This window comes from Carassius auratus, chromosome 7 (genome assembly GCF_003368295.1).
Source record: "Carassius auratus strain Wakin chromosome 7, ASM336829v1, whole genome shotgun sequence".
NCBI classification, from domain to species: domain Eukaryota; kingdom Metazoa; phylum Chordata; class Actinopteri; order Cypriniformes; family Cyprinidae; genus Carassius; species Carassius auratus.
Genome location: NC_039249.1, coordinates 9435437 through 9452920, shown reverse-complemented (window position 1 = coordinate 9452920; position 17484 = coordinate 9435437). Strand labels below are relative to the sequence as shown.

The following is a 17484-nucleotide window of genomic DNA, read 5'->3' as shown; positions in this document are numbered from 1 at the left end:
ATAACAACAGAGTTAAACCAACCATTTGCATGCCACAAAGCACAGCCTACCTTCAATTTCTCCTCCAGGGGCTGAGATTTTGGAAATACACAAGTGTGTAGTGCCAATGACATCATTGTGGCTGGCTCGATCCCTGAAAGAATCAGAATAGGAAAGGATAGAAGATAAAAAAAATGTATCACAAATTAAACAATCCATATTAACTTATGGTGGCTATTTTCGAATTTGAACTGACCAATCTAAGATGCGTATCCTCATCTTTTCACACATGGATGGGAACTGGAGTGAAAAACAGACTGTTAATAGACCTAATGAAGGGCTTGCTATGTAACTGTGTGAGTTGAGTGTTTGTCCTTTACCCTAATAGGCAGAGTGAGGCTCTGGTTCCACTGAGGATTGGCGTTTTTCTCCAGAATCTTACTACTGATCTAGAGATATAAAAATATAAAAATCAGTACCTTTTCAGCATCTTATGGATACCTCATGATTAAACTAATTATGAAATCAGAAGTACCGTTTTCCCTGCAAAGTTAACCTCCACGAATGGATCCACCAGGTTCTTTCGATTAGTTTCAAAACCAAGGAACTGTTTGAAACCATCCATAAGAGCATCATCCACTGTCCGAGGAGAAAAGCAGATTAAGAGATGAAACCGAAAACGCACGTCTACACACAAACGTGTTTGATACTCACTCTGAGGCAGGTCTTCTGCTCTGTACACTCGGAGGATAAACGTGGCTCCTGTCAAGGTGAGACCAGCTGGTCTCAGCAGGTTCCCCTCTATATCCTCCTTTTCTTCCAGACCCTCTTTCTTATCCATCTGACACACAGCATTGGTGTTTTCAAAAGAATGAGAGAAGTCTATACAATAAGGTTCAATGCTCGATCACGCTCAATCTATCTCTCACTTACCGGCGGTTCATCACCTGCAGCCAGCACAAACAGGCTGACCTTTAAATAACCTCTGGCCCCTGCAGAAAGATCATCAGGGTCTGCCAGCAACAACCATTTCCTGAGAATAGCATGTCCTGTTCGGTGGAATAGAAAAAAAGAATGCTAAAAGTAAATGTGGCTTCAATTTTAAAGGCAACATGCTTAATTGAATTTCAGTCCGACTCAAGATTCAAAACACTGTCGAGGTCCAGAGGTTTGTTTGTTCTGAGACACAATCAAATGAGCAATTAATATCACATTATGACTATGTGGTACTTACGGTGTTCATTATACACCATGCCAACATCCAGCTGAAAGACAAAACAATGAAACCAAATTAGCACTATTATTAGCCAAATCTGAAATAACAGACACATGCGCCTTGAAAATGAGAGATCAGAGGGGGAAAAAACATGCCTGTGACCAGTAAAGAAAACAGAAATAAAGAAATCCCGGAACTCAAGAAGAAATCATCAAAGAGGACAATGATTAAGAGGAGAAGGGTGATTAAGAGGGAAGAAAAATAAGAAATAAGAGCAAATCTACCTTGAATTCTCCAATGACAGAGTCTTTCCGTAGTGACTTTGAGTCAAATACCTTGAACAGAACAGAAATAGAGATGATAACTGAAGGTTTGTGTTAAATGGAAACAATGGCATCAACTACATTAATTCGGACAGTAACAGAACTTACGGTTATAAATATAGGCTCATCAAAAAGATCTGAAGGTTTCTCATAGAAGTTTAGAAAGAAAGTCTGAAAGTAAAGAATAACATTTACCAAGCGTTATCTGAATTTGTTTACATGATTTGTATACCCCCAGTAACTAAACAGTGGGAAAATAAATAGTTACCTCATCAAAAAATGGATTATTGCCCTTCTTGATGCGTGTTCTCTTTGTCTGTCCTCCAACTGTGACCTTGACGACTGGTTTAATGTTAACACCAGGGAGCTGCCTTCCCTCAATGATGCGCAGCCGTACCTAATATTAACATACAGTATTAGCACTTTTTAAACTTTTCTTTCAATATAACATCTATTGCCCCTCTATATAAACATTACTAATATTGTTCTTTTTATTATCATACTTAATATAATTTATCAAGGTCATGTCATCTCCATGTTGGAATCTGCTTTTTTCAGCAATCCTCTGCCAAATGACAAATTTATTTGTACAAAGAGTCTGAACAGATGCACAGCCTTTAACATCAATAATAAAAGATAAACGAAGTCTTATCTCCTTCCTACAAAAGGTATTTGTTTTTTACATTTAACTATTGGTTTATTTAGTTAGGTGGATTTTATTATTTTTTTATAATTTAGTATTTTTCTCAACAAATCGTTCAGCTGAGATGAGAAGCGATGGCTTAAATATGCTTTTTTTGTTATTCTTGGATCTATTCTAGAACACAATGCTCAGATGTTTGTTTTATTAACACATATGTTAGAGCATACTGTCTTGCCTAGAGCAAATAAACGAGTTTAAAGGCAAAATACAAAATTTTTGACACACTCCACCTACTTTGTATTACCACAAGGTGGCACTATTTTAAAAGCAGAGGCATAGAATAAAAATAATAGCACATTTAAATTAAGTTGACAGGGTTCAACATTTAATTCAGGTAAATACTGTACAATTAGGGAGTCCATTCTGTACGATCAGTAAGAAAACACTATTAATCTAATCTACTTTTCGTGGTGGTGTAATCACGGAAATACACAAAAAAATGAGTGGGCAAATTGTGGATCCATTCACACACATACAGAGATACACATATACACACACCTGGAGGTCCTGGGGTTTGTCAGACAGGGGAATTTTGTTGCTGTTGCGTTTCTTTTTCTTAAGGCCTTGGTTAATGTTCGGTGGGGTCTTTTTGGGTGGTGCTGTAGGGGCCCCAGTGTCCTGACCCAGGGGCCCTGGCACAGGTTCAGGCTCCTCCGCCACCTCCATCATCAGCATGCTCTCAGTGTCCTCCTCGCCCATAGTGTCCAATGAGAAAACTACAAATACACAAGTTATAAACGACTATCTGATGCAGCCCTGATTTGACAAATATTAGTGTTATTAAATGTAAGCATCCTTTAATAAAGCACTTGCAGTACATGTGTGTATGAAGGGAAGCTATATTCAGTGTTAGCACACTGACCTGTAACTGTGTCTAGCTCTACTGGCGTGTGCTGGGCTTCTGGCTGTGGAGGAGGCTGGAAGATGGGAGCCATGCCTGGAGGAGGGATATAAGAAACCTGCAGGGTAACAGTGGCCTGAAAGAGAGAACACAGACTGAAGATCTGAAATCATGCAACAGCAATGTGAAAATATGCAACAAAAATCTACCTCCAGTAAAAAAAAAACACAGTTGCACAGTTGATATCAAACTCGATAATAATAAAGAATGTTTCTTGAGCAGCAAATCAGCACATTAGAATGATTTCTGAAGGATCATGTGACCCTGAAGACTGATGTCATTAAAGTAATAATTCAATTATATTTCAAAATAATACTTTTTACTGTATATTTTTATCTGTATTTTGTATTTTTACCTTACTTAACTCTGAAGATGTTAAGCACCTATTTTGTATTTGTGTAACATTGCTAAATTAAACGTAAAATTGCTTTGAAAATACTTGATTTATTTTGAAATTGCTATTAAAGTTTTTTGGGAAGGGTGGGAAAGACAAGTTGCATGCTAAAGTTGTTTTTGAGATAAGACCGGCGTCAGGGTGATACCTTATAATGTACTTTCCTGAAATTATTTCCGGAGTCAGCTATTTCAAGAGAACAAGGATGCAAAGGAGCTAAGAAAACCAACTCCACCTTTCCCTCTCCATCACCCAACGTCAACCTACACGCATGCATACCCACACACAATGCCAGGAAGTGGCACTCTGTGGTCTAAGACAAAAGCCTTGTAGTATTTCTTAAATTACATGTGGGACAAGGATGACGTGAATTTATGATGGAAAATATTCTTTTCAGTACGGAGAAGGGAAGTGCAGACTGTAGTAGACATGAAGGTGGGATGTTGCCACCAACAGGAAAGGTCCAAGCTGTACGTTTTTCAATCTGTGAGTGTGAAAGTTAATTTGATAGACGTTTGAGTCAGTGTAAACAGTGAGAAACAGATCAAACGCACCCCTGTGCTGTTTCTTTTGGTGTCTACCAAGGACACAGTGAAAGTAGCAGCCAGATTTGGAGAGTTGAGCACATCTCGAAGAGTGACCCGACACTCCCCGAGAAACCTGTAAAGATACACAAAGGGCTATTTAACAACTGTCATGCTATTTCAAGATGAGGATTAATGCCAAGAAATAAAAATACACACAGACATGCTGTTACTAAGCTAAACAACTGTGACACATGACTATGCATCTGACCCTGAATGACAGATTTTTCACTGTCTGGCAAGCTTTTCTAAAAATTGCTGTTCTTCTGTTTCATTCTTAGGCTCAGATAAGGTTTTAAAGGAAAGAGGAGACATGGCAAACCACCCTTGCTAACTTCCTGTGGGAATTCCCCTCTTCCTTCCTTTTCTTTCCCTCCTCTCCTATTACACCACTTTATTCCTTTATTATACTGATGATATTTCACCCAATATTCAAGTGTGTTATGCTAATATAGCATTTACTGACTCTTATATTCATGTATGTGTCTGCTTATACGACTAGTAAACAGACGAAACATAAATAAACATATCGTTTTTTTGTAAAATAAACTGTTCACTACAGAATTTGAGACTTCACTACACTTATATGTGACAACCTTTTGACGAGACGAGAACAAGACATTTTAACACGTCTTTTGGTTCCAGGTTTTAAAGGCAACAATAGCTTGGAAACCATGGCAAAAGCAGTGCATGCTGGGATATAACCTACTGTTCATAAATTTGTCATCAGTAAGATTTTTTTTTTTCTTTTTTTTAAAGAAATCAATACTTTTATTAACAAATATGCTTTAAATGGATCAAAAGTGATAGTTAACACATTTATAATGTGACAAAAGATTTCTATTTCAAATAAATGCTGTTCTACAGAATGTTCTTTTAATCAAAGAAACCTGGAAAAAAAAATCACGGTTTCCACCAATATATTAAGCAACAAAACTGTTTTCAACATTGATAATATTAAGAAAAAATTCTTGAGCACCAAATTTGCATATTGTAATGATATCTGAAGAGGTTCATGTGTTTATTACAATTACAATTCAAATTACATTAAAATATAATTCATTTATTTTAACTGAATCAATTTATCAATTAAATGCACCTTGATGAGCATAAGAACGTTTAAAACATAATTTCAAGTCCAAACTTGTAGGTAGACAGTTATTATACAAGCATGGATGACCTTCTATTGCTTAGAAACTAAAAATGTAAATGTGTCAGAGTGGGATGCTGTATTGAAATAAATATTAAAATGATTTTTTTTTAAAAATCTGATAGTTTTTTTTTTTTTTTTTACTGTTTGAATTTAAAAACTTTAAATTAAAATTAAGTTGACATTAAATAATGTTTTAGATTAACAAAATGACCTAAAAGCACATTAAGTATGTTCTATATTATTTCTTTGAGGTTGGATAAAGCGAAAGGCCAATAAGGAACTACTATTGGTCATAATGAGAATATGGGAACGCAGAGCAAATGAAGTGGATGTTTACCACGTTCCACACTAATGACCCTCGTCATTTAAACAAAGGTGCATTCCATAAATTCTACAACAACTGAATTGTTGAGCAATTGTTTCATGTCGGCAGAGGAGCTGCTTTTGCATAATATTCTGAGGGACACATACAGTACACTCTTATGAACAGAAAGAGAAACATAGAAGTGAGTAGTAAGAAATTAAAAATGAGACTGAGAAGTAAGAAATGAGAGTACAAAAGCGAGAAAAAGTACTTGCCTATTTCTGCCCATTTTTTCATGGTCCTTGACCACAACATGAAGCTCTGCTCCAGAATCTAAAGGGACACCCTTCAGGTCCCACTCAAAACCCTGGGAGAAAGAAAAGAGTGACGACAAAGGGACAGAATCATCTATTGGCAAAACATTTAGAAATTTCATTATAGTAACAGTAGTGGTTAATTAATGTTTGTGAGCTAGATGTAATAAGTGATTAACCAACCTCATTCCAGACAGGATTGACATTATTTTTGATGACTTTGGTCTTCTTTTTTGTCCCTACAACAAAAGAAAGAATACAGTTAGTGTTTTTGTAACTGAGTTTTCCATGAAATATACACTAAAGTTTAAAAGTTTGAGGTCAGTAAGATTTTTTGCAAGCAGATGAACACTTTTATTCAGCAATAATTTATTCAATTGCTCAATGGTGTTATGTAGGCCTATGGTGGCGGTGTGCGGTTTATGTTACAAAAACATTATTCACTTTATTACTTTATTACTCCTGACATATTCACAATAGGTCTAGATCTAGGTTGCAGGTAATCAAAATGAATGTTTATTTAATCACATTTGGAAAAAAGAAAATTAAAACAGAAACATATTATCAGAACAGGGCATACGAGGACAGTGTGTCTAATGTAATATTCTACAGTGGCTGGCCTCCAGTAAATCCATGATGAAAATGTTTTCAGCGAGAGGAAGATGGACAATGGGTACTAACTTCCACCTGATAAATACAGATGAAAGATTTCCACAGGGACACAGGTTAGGCTTGACATTGAGCTTGTACTGGTGGAGGACAATTCACAGCCTATCTAATGAGCAGCCACACACATATTTCAAGATGTTTAGACCTTGTGCTACTGTACAAACAGTAGCAGCATGCACAAACAAATAAGCTACCAATAGCATGGTGAACCCATTCAAATCACCACTGGTCTGTCACGCTACAGAGTGTTTCAGGAAGGAGCTCTGCTTATCTTCCTGTTTTTGGTTGTAGATGTAATGAGGTATGTGAATAAAGCAAGAACAAGCTCCTTTGGCACATATAGGCCTACACTCACACTCTTTACCTGACTAAAATAGACCTGGAGCCTGAAAACCTTTGCACAAGCCAGAAGAGGACAACAAAAGATGGCGGATAAAGACAAACACTGGCATGCCATGACATCCTCCACCAGAATGTGACGGAAACTGGCTGGAATGTTCCTAACCGTGACCCTCGAAGCCCTGGGCTTTATTTAGGGTGCATTTCAAAACACATCAGATTGCAGTCGATGGGTGGATACAACTTGAGAAATAGCCAGGAAACCAAAGCTTTGATAAGTATGAGTTAAAAATATCAAGACTGAGATCCTAGAGCTTCAGGCCCAGTCCAAATACATGCATTCAGTTTGTATTAAACATAAACTGGATCTCTAGATACAGATAAAGATACAGATACACTTTCAGTTTTGCCACACCAGACTGAACAGAATTGTTGGTTGTCTTGTCGGCAATACTAACAGTCCTCCTTTTTCTGTCAATACCTTTCATTTTAAAAACACTTGCCGTCTGCACATAGTCAGTCAAATTCTCATGCTGTATCTCTCTCTCTTGCAAAGTCTGCATGTATTACTGCTTACTCAGAGCTCAAATTAAGGACTCTGGCAGTTGGACCGGGAGGATAATTTGCTTCTGTGATGTCTATAAATGGAGATGGTATTTGATACCGTGCCTGAAGAAAAAAAAAAAACACTTACTGCAGCTAATTTATGTCTTCCAGTCTCACCCCCTCTCTTAAACATTCACATACAAAGGAAGACACGCATTTAAACACAAGATCCCTCTGATTAGAATGGAATCAGACTAATTGCGATTCAAATGGAAGCTGTCTGAAATTAAAACCCAAAATGCATATCTAACGAGTCATGGGAACTAAATGGAAAAACAAATAAGAAAAGTAGATGACCTCCAGATGTGTCTAATGAAGTGACCTACTCTTTGTTCAACCTAGAATAAAGGCCAGAACACCTGATTTCCCTTCAATTGTTTAGTGTAATTGTTTATAGAGTGGTTGGAGTGACTCAGTATCTGTTTCTGTCAGAATGAGAGGAAGCCTTTTCATCACATGACAAAGAGGTGGAAGAAGAGATTACCCTCACTACATAGAGGAAATTCACAACTGGTTTATGTCAAGATATAACATGCACAGATAAGGGGATCATTTCCAACATAATGCAAATTAACGTAATGAGAAAATGGAATAAAAATAAGAAGAGAATAAAATGAATGGATGAACAACCAAATGAACAAATCAATGTCGTAAACTAAAAGGATTGTTAATTGTAATAAAACTTAAATAAAATAAAATAAAATATTAGATAAGAAAAATCTACAGAAATTAGAAAGGTTACATAGCCTTTACTAACTGAAAAGCTAAATAATAATATATATTTTTATTACAAACATGAAATTACTCAAATTAAGCAAGTACAACTGAAATCTAAAATATTTGTAATAAATAAAAATAAATGCTATGATAATATTTAAATAATAGTAACTACTCTCTTTGAGGGAAAATGATTTTGAAAAATAAGTTTCCACTTGAAATTTCAAAATCTCTGTTCTGGTTTCTGTTCAGGATAATGATCACTAGTGATCTGCTAAATAGCACGAGGCAGGAACTGCAATGTCACTCTGAGCATCCTGCTAAATGAAGTCCTCAAAACAATCTACATCCTTATCCACTTCATTTTCAATAGCTTAAAAGTAATTCTATCTTAATTATATGTGTTCTTGTTTTGTGATGATTTGAACAATCACATAGGATGATTAAAGGAAGAAAAGTATTTTGTTGCCATGGAAACTCAGTACACAAAACACATCTAGCTCATCAATCCCACATGCTCACAAACGAATGTTCCTGTACATCCCTGTGCTGGAACAGGAAACATGGAACAATGAGAGGAACTGCCACTCAGTTTGTGAGGCAGTCTAAAACAAGTGTCCGTCACATTCATTCATTCAGTGCAAGAACTGATAAAAATAATTCATCCAGCTCAAATCTATCCATAAATCTAGATTATGTAGCATCTTGCAGTGATATGATCACTCTGTTATTAGCTGTAATGATCCACTGTCCTAGAGTAAAGTTATCAAAACATATCAATTGGCAGAAATCTGCTTTCTACCTTTCAACAATAAACATAAGACTAACCGGTCAAAAATGTCCCTTTGAACACAAAAGTGAAATTACTTTACATGAAATACTATTATTGTTAGTAAACAAATGCATTTTTACTATACTGGTTTGCGAACAAATAGCACTCATCTACCGAACAGTCTCAAATACTGAAATCTGCATCTGATCCTACTTTTTCATGCCCTCAGCTGGATAGACAACCATGTTTTTGATGTCATCTCTTACCTCTGAACGTGATGCTAGCAAGCGGGTCACTATGCCTCTCCCCTTTTTCTACATTTCTCAGATTGGTCGCCCTCTGTAGAAAACAACTCAACATGCTGCCGTGATGCCCAAAGTCTCCAACAAGAAGCAGGCCAAACTACCATCAGACCACAAAAGAGAGACAGATCCTGACAGGACCTTCACAAAGGTTGCTCTGGAGATAAACGTGTCTTGTGATCTTTAGGTCCAAAGCTGAAGATGAGTGTGGCATCCAGAATGGAATGTATCAAACCAACCACAATCTTGAAAATCAATTTCTGTCTGCGTCCCTGATAAGGCGTCCAAATTGATCAATGTGTTTCACAGTCTTCCCTCACATGTGTACACAGAGACTGTCATGTAGGAACCTACAGAGACAAACTTAGTGTGGACCGCACTTTCCTCTCCAGTGACCCAGCCCATAACTCCAGAGGAAATTTAAACATTTCCTGCAGCTTGTTCTTCTCTCTCCTCATCCATCTTTTCTCTACAGTCTTTTAATTAGCATATAAAACATTTTTGAATATAAAACCTCTTTATGTTAAAAAAAAAAACTTGTATAATGCAGTGGGTTTGCGAGAGCAACATCTTGTAACAATTAGTGTAAGCAAAATATATTTTGGGATTTAATGGCACCTGTAATTACCCACATCAAAATCCACTCATTTATAGAACTTACAAAGATAGTTATCACACAGTGTTATTTTATTATGATAATATACTGAACTACAAGAGTCTCTGCTGTGGTCTCTGTACTGTAGGCTTGTTTACTGTTAGCTGACATTTCCAGGCGAGGAGCACCACCTACTGCCATGACTTGGTCAGATTTCAAGAAGCCTGAATGCACATCTCGCTGACTTCGAAAGTTTTGTTTTATGTTTTGAGAGCCTCCTAATCAGCCTGACACAGCAACTGTGGTTCAGCCAATGGTACGAGCTTTGGGCGAGATGCTTCAGTTTGTCCACCAATGACAGATGACGGGAATGTTCACACAAGTGAGGCCTTATATTTGCAATACAGTCTGCTGATGCTAGCCTGCACACTTCACATTTAAGCTTGCATCATCCTGTCGTATAAAATAAGATGAGATTGAAATGAGATGATGCCAAATTTACACTGCAAAGAGAAGCGCTTCTGAAGAGGCATTTAGGTGTTTGTCCATAAACTCTTTCTTGCCGTTCAAATGTGGGAAGAATGCATTTATACAGCAATTACTACCATATACTTTGATATAGGGACTGAGATGGGACAGAGCATGAAAAATTAGTTTTTTAGCTATTATCAAGCATTGCGACTGAATTTTGAGCACTTGGCTGTATAAGATGCCTATTTTAATGATTTACAGGAAATGTAGCAAAATTTTGGATCATTAATATGTGAATTACTATATTTAAATGAAATATTTTTATGTAAAGAGATGTTGGTTTATTGTGATTTGCAATGTCATTTTTTGTTACATCTTCCAAAGCCTCAGCAATCAAATGCGCAGCAACAAAACTGTATATACAGTACAAAGCAATCCAGTAGAACTGAGAACACAAGACTATGCTCTCATAATAGTTTATGTGCATCAAAATGCATCACTGAATGGATGTAATGGAAGGTAATGCTGTATTTTATTGATCTCCTCTCTGCTTGCTGGTATGTGATTGCCTCATGACTACAGCAATGACAAGCCCTCTATTGAGCAAACAAACTGCATTCCTCAAGAAACACTAAGGGTTTGAACCCTGAGGGTGACCGAGCTTGCATATCTTTTGGAGATAAACATTGAGCAAAAATTCAGGTCAAGTACTTGAATATGAGAAAATATTAAAACATCCAGCTGTTTGGGCAATCAGGATCCGACATACTACCATTCAAAAGCTTGGGGTTGGTGAGATTTTTTAAATATTTTTGAAAAAAGAATCTTATGCTCACCAAGATTGCATTTATTTGTTCAAAAAGACAGTAAAAACCGTTATATTGTGAAATATGATTACAATTTTAAATAATTGTTTTCCATTTTCAAACATATATGTATAAGTAATTTATTGATGTGATGCAGTCTTATATTTTCATCAATTCTATTTAATAATTATTATACATGGTTTCGCAGGCAAAAAAGAATGGCCTGGCTGACACAGAGGAGCCCTTCCTTTCCATCTCATGTGAATTATGGGCCCCTAAAAGCTTTGAGTTTAGAGCAAACAGGAGCCCCACATTGAACCAAACTCTGATGACATAGCATCTCTTAGAAACACAGAGCAGATCAGCAGCACTCTCTCACACACACATATTCCAAGTGCAACAGGACACCCATAAATATACACAAGAGAGAGAGAGACTGCAACTGCTTTTCCAATAATAGCCGCTGGATGGAATGTGGAAAGTAGAAAGACTGACAAAAAGACAGTGAGCGAAGAGAATCAATATAATGTGATCGTGCAGAAAAAGAATATAGCAATCTAGAAAAGCTCTCTACAACCTATTCTACATAAAAAAAAAAAACTCTTACCTTCATAAGTGACAGTGCAGTAGGCATCGCTAATGTCCTCATCATGCGTCAGCACATTCTGGGCGCACAGAATAAACACACGCAGCATGGGTGGACGGTGATAAGGGAAGAATCCGCAGCTGGTAACACTTGTAAGTCACAATACAGGGCACTGTGGTCCCAGATCGAGATGGACTACTGGGGGGTGTCCGGATCCCAAATATTTCCCAGAGAATCAGTCTGGTTTTCACTCCAAGAACAGAAAATGAAAAGAGATGATAGAAAGGAGAGGTAGAAAGAAAGAGAGTAAAGCTCTGCCACAGACTGCACACAGGACAGGAGTCTGATGGGACTGTAGCTGGTGTGCTGCTGCCCTACTTCCCGGCACACTCACACACAGCTGGCTCTAAACCCCCTGACTCATATACACACTGCCCTTTCAATCACAGTCTGCAGCTCCTTTTAAAGGGACAGGAGACTTTTGGTCAGCACCTGTTAAAGCAACCGTGACTCACGCGTTTTGGGAAGTTCACTCCAGCTGCTTTCTACAGTATGTTGCTGACAAAACAGTAAGGAAGGTTTAAGAACAATTGGCAATGTTCAGCACTGTATAGATGTATGGAAACTGCAAAAGGTGTTAGACCAGAGACTGGGATGAGAGACCCTTTCCCATGATACTTCTAAGAAGATTCAAACCTAAAATTATAAAATAAACTTAAACTCAAAACCATCCTCATAATTGACATAGACTACTTTATGACTTTATTAGGAACGTGTGGCTCAAATTTAAACAATTGACTTTAAGTATGTCAACATTCCTCAGTGTGAATCCATTGTTTTTAAAACAATGAAACATTGATTGGGCAGTCTTTTTTGTTTTTCAGGTTAACTGATAGTAAACTAGTAACTGATGAATCTGCCATTATTATTACCATCCTGCAATTCTGGAACATGAGGACACCTCAAAATACATAGCACTGATGGGCAGTTAATTTCATGATATTTTCCTATATTGTTTTGTCATGATCCCATTATATCTGCTAATTTTGTTTCTAGATTAACATTGGTTCCACATCAGAATGTAAACATAGAGGACAGTTACAGTAAATGGAAATTTGCACACACCTTTAAAGAAACGAAACTAAACTGGGGTGGGGTGGGGCAATTTAGCCTATAGTCAAGAGCTACTTCTGTACAGTAACTCCTTTTTATTTATTTAGGCTTCACTTTTTTTCTTTCTTTCTTTTACGTTTAAGGAGTCCTTTTGTTTGAATGCACTTAGAAAGAAACATAGTTTTACACCAAGCATGATTATAATGTTATACTGTCTAATGATGTTAACAAAATGACAACTATTACAGTGATAAAAAATAAAATAAAACCATTACTGGTCCAGTTCTCAAATAGCGACAACCTTAGCCTTATTATAAGAATAACAAAACTTGCAAAGAAAAAGGTGTTCTATGAGTATTACGCAACATTTTATAGTGAAGTGAAACTGAAACCTGTTTTACCTCTTATAAAACCTGGTCTGATCTTCTTTGTACTGTACTTTTCTCCTGAGCCGGAGACAACACCTACAGACAGGTGAGATTTCATAGACTAAAAATCTAAAGCAATGTTATTCTAAAGCAATTAACTTAAGAAAGATACTTCAATATAAGACTAGACTATGTAAATCTTAAACAGTCAAACCACCATGCTATAGACTACTGTTCGAACAATTATTTTCATACATTTTACAGAGTGAGTACTACTAGTATTCCAAAAGAGTTTTATGTTTTTCAGCAACATTTCACATGTAAGTCAAATTAGACTGACAGTGAAGATTTGCAAAATCATACTGTGTATATATATATATATATATATATATATATATATATATATATATATATATATATATATATATATATATTAGCTATTTGCTGCCTGTTAGTGCTCAATGCCTGAAAATAAAGTTATAGATTACAATGCAATGCTCATTCTACTTTTTTAATAATATAATTTCAACCTTTGATCACTTCTACGCAGAGCCTCATGGTGTCCCTGTTTCTCCACTTACAGTCATGACTTCCATCAGTTCATCCCTCTCTGGTGAGCTGCTCCAGTGCCGTATATGTCTGGAGGTGCTCACTGACCCAGTCACCACTTCATGTGGACACAACTTCTGTAATGCTTGTATAAAGGCATGCTGGGAGAGTGGACAGCTCTATCTTTGCCCTCTCTGTAAGGAAGGATTTGATAGTAAGCCAGAATTGAAAATAAATGTAGCATTTCAAAAGGTTGTTGACCATTACAAGGTGCATCAACAGCCAAAGGAACTCCAACACCAAACAAAATCGTTTCATCACATTTTATGCGACGTCTGCTCTGAAAACAAGCTAAGGGCAGTAAAGTCTTGTTTGCAGTGTGTAACATCTTTCTGTGAGACTCACCTGACCAATCATAAAACCGCACCAAGGCTTGTAAGGCACAAACTGATCGACCCCGTGGACAACCTGGAAGATTATATCTGCAAAAATCATGATAAACCACTGGAGATGTTCTGCAGGGACGATAAGACCTGTCTGTGTCTGTTTTGCACTGAAACAGAACATAAAACTCACAATGTTGTTTCTATTGAAGAAGAAAGTGTACACAAGAGGGTAAGACAAAATATATGAGAGAAGATATTTTAGTATGTCTATTCAATTATACTTAACAGAAATGTTCACACAAAGTGAATTACTTAAGTCCATGTCATTCAAACAAAGTGAAACAAAGTCCATATGACTCACATTTTAGAACTCTTTCTAAAGCAATTCAATAGCTTGTGAGGCAAACAGATCACTACTGGCTGATATTTTTTGATGACACAAAGCACTAAAATAAACTACAAAAACTGCACATTGAAGCTACAGGTAAAAACATCAGTTAATCATTTACATTTTGGCTTTTTCTTTATAAATGATAAACACAAAGTTGCACAAATGTATGTGTAAATTTTTAACTTTTTTTAGGGTTTAGGTGACCTATTTCTTTAAAATAAAAAAATAAGAATAATTTTACTGAAATTTTGAAAAACATAATAACAACTAGAAATTTAATTGCCAACATATGATGTGAAGAAAGTATTGTGAAGTAAATTGATGAAATCTAACAAACTCACTGCGAACAATACTTTCATACTTTCCTGTCGTAAGAGAACTGTCCTATGTGTGTTTACACTTGATGCATTATATATATATATATATATATATATATATATATATATATATATATATATATATATATATATATATATATATATATATATATATATATATATATATATATATATATATATATATATTGTTTCTGTCTCTAGGTCCAACTGGAAAAGACACAGGCAGAAATAAAGCTGATGATCCAGGACAGATGTAATAAGATTAAGGAGATAAAAAACTTGGCAAAGTCCATCAAGGTGTGTTGTTTATACTGAAAAATCAACAGTTTTTACAATACAACTATCTACTGTATAGAGGTGGTGGAAAGAATGTTTTGGAATCTGATTTGAATTCATTGTCTATTATTCTTCTCAATATAACTAGAGGACCAATGTGAGAAATAAAGCAAATAAAGTTGAGCTGTTTACTGATTTGATCCACTCCATTGAGAGATGTCAGTCTGAGCTGCTGGAGGTGATGGAGCAGAAGCAGACAGCAGCACAGAATCAGGCTGAAGAGCTGATTAAAGAGCTGGAGCAGGAAATCACTGAACTGGAGAGAAGAAACACTGAGCTGGAGCAGCTCTCACACACTGAAGATCACCTGCACCTCCTACAGGTCAGTGTCTCTCTTACTGCTCACATCACAGGACAACACTCCTCATTCTAAAGCATTTCTCTGCTCTCCTGCATTGCACCAGGTCTTCTCATCTGTGTGCAGCCCCCCAGGAGTCAAGAGCTGGACTAACGTCAACATTAACACAGATCTACTTAACACAGACATTCTGGATAAAACTCTTACTTGCCTCAAGGAAAAAGTCAACAAGGAACTGAAAATAATCCATGATATCAGTAAGCATTACAGAAGTGAATTTATATGAACTTAAGAATAACTTTCTATGCAAAGGGGCAAGTTTGTTTAGAACATTGTATCCACAACAGTGATTTAAAGGGATAGTTCGCTCAAAAGAAAAATTCAGTCATCGTATACTAACACTCACATCACTCCAACACTGTATCAATCGCTTTCTTCTGTTAAACACACAAACAATTCTTTTTAATGAAACTTGGTAACCAAACAGTTGCTGGTAGACTTCAATAGTTATTTTTTTAATACTATTTTTTTATAGTATGGAAGTCAATGGAACAACATCTGTAATATTTTCTGCTCAGTTATTGATCTAGTGATTCAATAATGTTCGCAGTTTTTTTATGTTTATTAAAACATTTTCTTTTACAGCTCAACCATCTGTTGTTCACGGAATCAACTTCAATCCCCCAACATCACAACCTTCAACCAATAGGATATTTGCTCCCTCCCATCATTCACTGGTACCTAAAAGTTCTACAGCTATGGAGAAAATAGATACGTTGAAAACACAGAAGAGCAGCCTGACAGAGATTTCAAATATTAAAACAAGCAAAAATCAGACAGAGGGCAAAATCTACTTTACTCTGGGTAAAACAGACTGTGGCCCTCGCTCGGCGAATAAAGCAGAAAATATTAATAAGCAAGTGAAGGTTTCATGGTTTGGTCTGGGTCTAAATACAATACAACAACTTTACGGAGGTAAGATAAATATGACTAATATTAACATAGGGTTAAGGGCTGCTTCTAATGCATTCATCACTTATCTGTGTTTTTCTTGAAGTGGATGTGATTTTGGATCCTAACACAGCTCATCCTAAACTCTTCCTGTCTAAAGATGGGAAACAAGTGAGTCATGGTGGATCCTGGAGAGATGTTCCCAATAACCCTGAGAGATTTGACTTGTCTGCTTGTGTCCTGGGAAAGGATGGGTATTCCTGTGGGAGGTTTTACTTTGTGGTCCAAGTCGGTGATAAGACTGAATGGGACTTAGGGATGGCTCGGGAGTCCATTAAGAGAAAGGGGAAAATAACAGTGTGCCCAGAGAAAGGATTTTGGTGTATTTGGCTTAGAAATGGGGGTGAATATATGGCTAATGATTATTGTCCCGTTCCTCTTTCTCTGAAAGACAAACCCCAGAAAGTGGGGGTGTTTGTGGATTATGAGGAGGGTCTGGTCTCCTTCTACAATGTGGAGACCAAGGCTCTTATCTACTCCTTCACTGGTCAGTCTTTCACTGAAAAAATCTATCCATTTTTCAGCCCTTGCAACAAAAGAGGAGATATTAACTCAAAGCCTCTGATTATCCATACTGCCTAATTACAATGCAACGCAATCCTTTAAAGAAATAGTTAATACAACAACATATGTGGTTATAGTATAGCTGGTAAAGAGTTTTTGTTGTTGTGTGTTTGTTTATTTATATTAATATTTAAATATTAATTTCACGCCTGGATAGGTAAATTTGAAGTTCAATGTGATGCTTTTGTTTCTTGCTTCAACATCCTTCATTCTGTAGTTTAAAGAAATAGAAAATATGAGTCGCTGCAGTTCAGAGTCATGGGCACTTGTTATATCATAATGTTATTGCTTAGACATAAAATAATGATTTTCTTGTTGACTGTACATTCAATTATTTTTTCTTTCATTTTTCTTTCTTCACTTTTATTTATTTATATGCTCTATTTCTTATTGGAC

General features: G+C 36.4%; 2 protein-coding genes across 14 annotated transcripts in view; one reads left to right on the top strand and one right to left on the bottom strand.

Annotated features, from left to right (window-relative positions):
- LOC113105809 (dysferlin-like) overlaps positions 1-12157 on the bottom strand; it is a 72369-nt gene extending 60212 nt beyond the window's left edge. For 9 of the 12 annotated variants that reach the window (XM_026267112.1, XM_026267115.1, XM_026267116.1 and 6 more), the window contains exons 1-16: positions 9241-9649; positions 6055-6110; positions 5833-5924; positions 4071-4176; positions 3084-3198; positions 2720-2937; positions 1787-1915; positions 1627-1689; positions 1480-1530; positions 1214-1244; positions 913-1028; positions 694-820; positions 515-618; positions 360-428; positions 236-279; positions 51-133 (exon numbers count right to left, since the gene is read on the bottom strand). In XM_026267112.1, coding sequence (XP_026122897.1) covers positions 51-133; positions 236-279; positions 360-428; positions 515-618; positions 694-820; positions 913-1028; positions 1214-1244; positions 1480-1530; positions 1627-1689; positions 1787-1915; positions 2720-2937; positions 3084-3198; positions 4071-4176; positions 5833-5924; positions 6055-6110; positions 9241-9334 — 1498 coding nt within the window. In that variant the 5' untranslated portion in view covers positions 9335-9649. Of the gene's footprint in view, positions 1-50; positions 134-235; positions 280-359; positions 429-514; positions 619-693; positions 821-912; positions 1029-1213; positions 1245-1479; positions 1531-1626; positions 1690-1786; positions 1916-2719; positions 2938-3083; positions 3199-4070; positions 4177-5832; positions 5925-6054; positions 6111-9240; positions 9650-11755 lie in introns of those variants that run through there. The other 3 variants (XM_026267114.1, XM_026267121.1, XM_026267123.1) reach the window with 2 other exon arrangements.
- Positions 12158-13260: 1103 nt separating this feature from the next.
- LOC113105819 (E3 ubiquitin-protein ligase TRIM39-like) lies at positions 13261-17350 on the top strand. 2 transcript variants are annotated; one of them, XM_026267158.1, is made up of 7 exons: positions 13261-13321; positions 13799-14379; positions 15081-15176; positions 15304-15537; positions 15620-15770; positions 16159-16488; positions 16571-17350. In XM_026267158.1, exons 2-7 carry the CDS (start codon positions 13801-13803, stop codon positions 17104-17106), a joined length of 1926 nt encoding a protein of 641 aa, XP_026122943.1. In that variant the 5' UTR covers positions 13261-13321; positions 13799-13800; the 3' UTR covers positions 17107-17350. The 2 variants fall into 2 exon arrangements, with proteins under 2 accessions (XP_026122943.1, XP_026122942.1); XM_026267157.1 differs by having other exon boundaries at positions 13272-13321; positions 13766-14379.
- Positions 17351-17484: the final 134 nt, after the last annotated feature.

Bases quoted from the DNA above. Each gene is read 5' to 3' on its own strand.
- LOC113105819 (XM_026267158.1), top strand. From the start codon at position 13,801: ATGACTTCCATCAGTTCATCCCTCTCTGGTGAGCTGCTCCAGTGCCGT. The intron at 15,538-15,619 runs GTCAGTGTCTCT...GCATTGCACCAG, and splicing joins ATCACCTGCACCTCCTACAG to GTCTTCTCATCTGTGTGCAG. The intron at 15,771-16,158 runs GTAAGCATTACA...TTTCTTTTACAG, and splicing joins GAAAATAATCCATGATATCA to CTCAACCATCTGTTGTTCAC.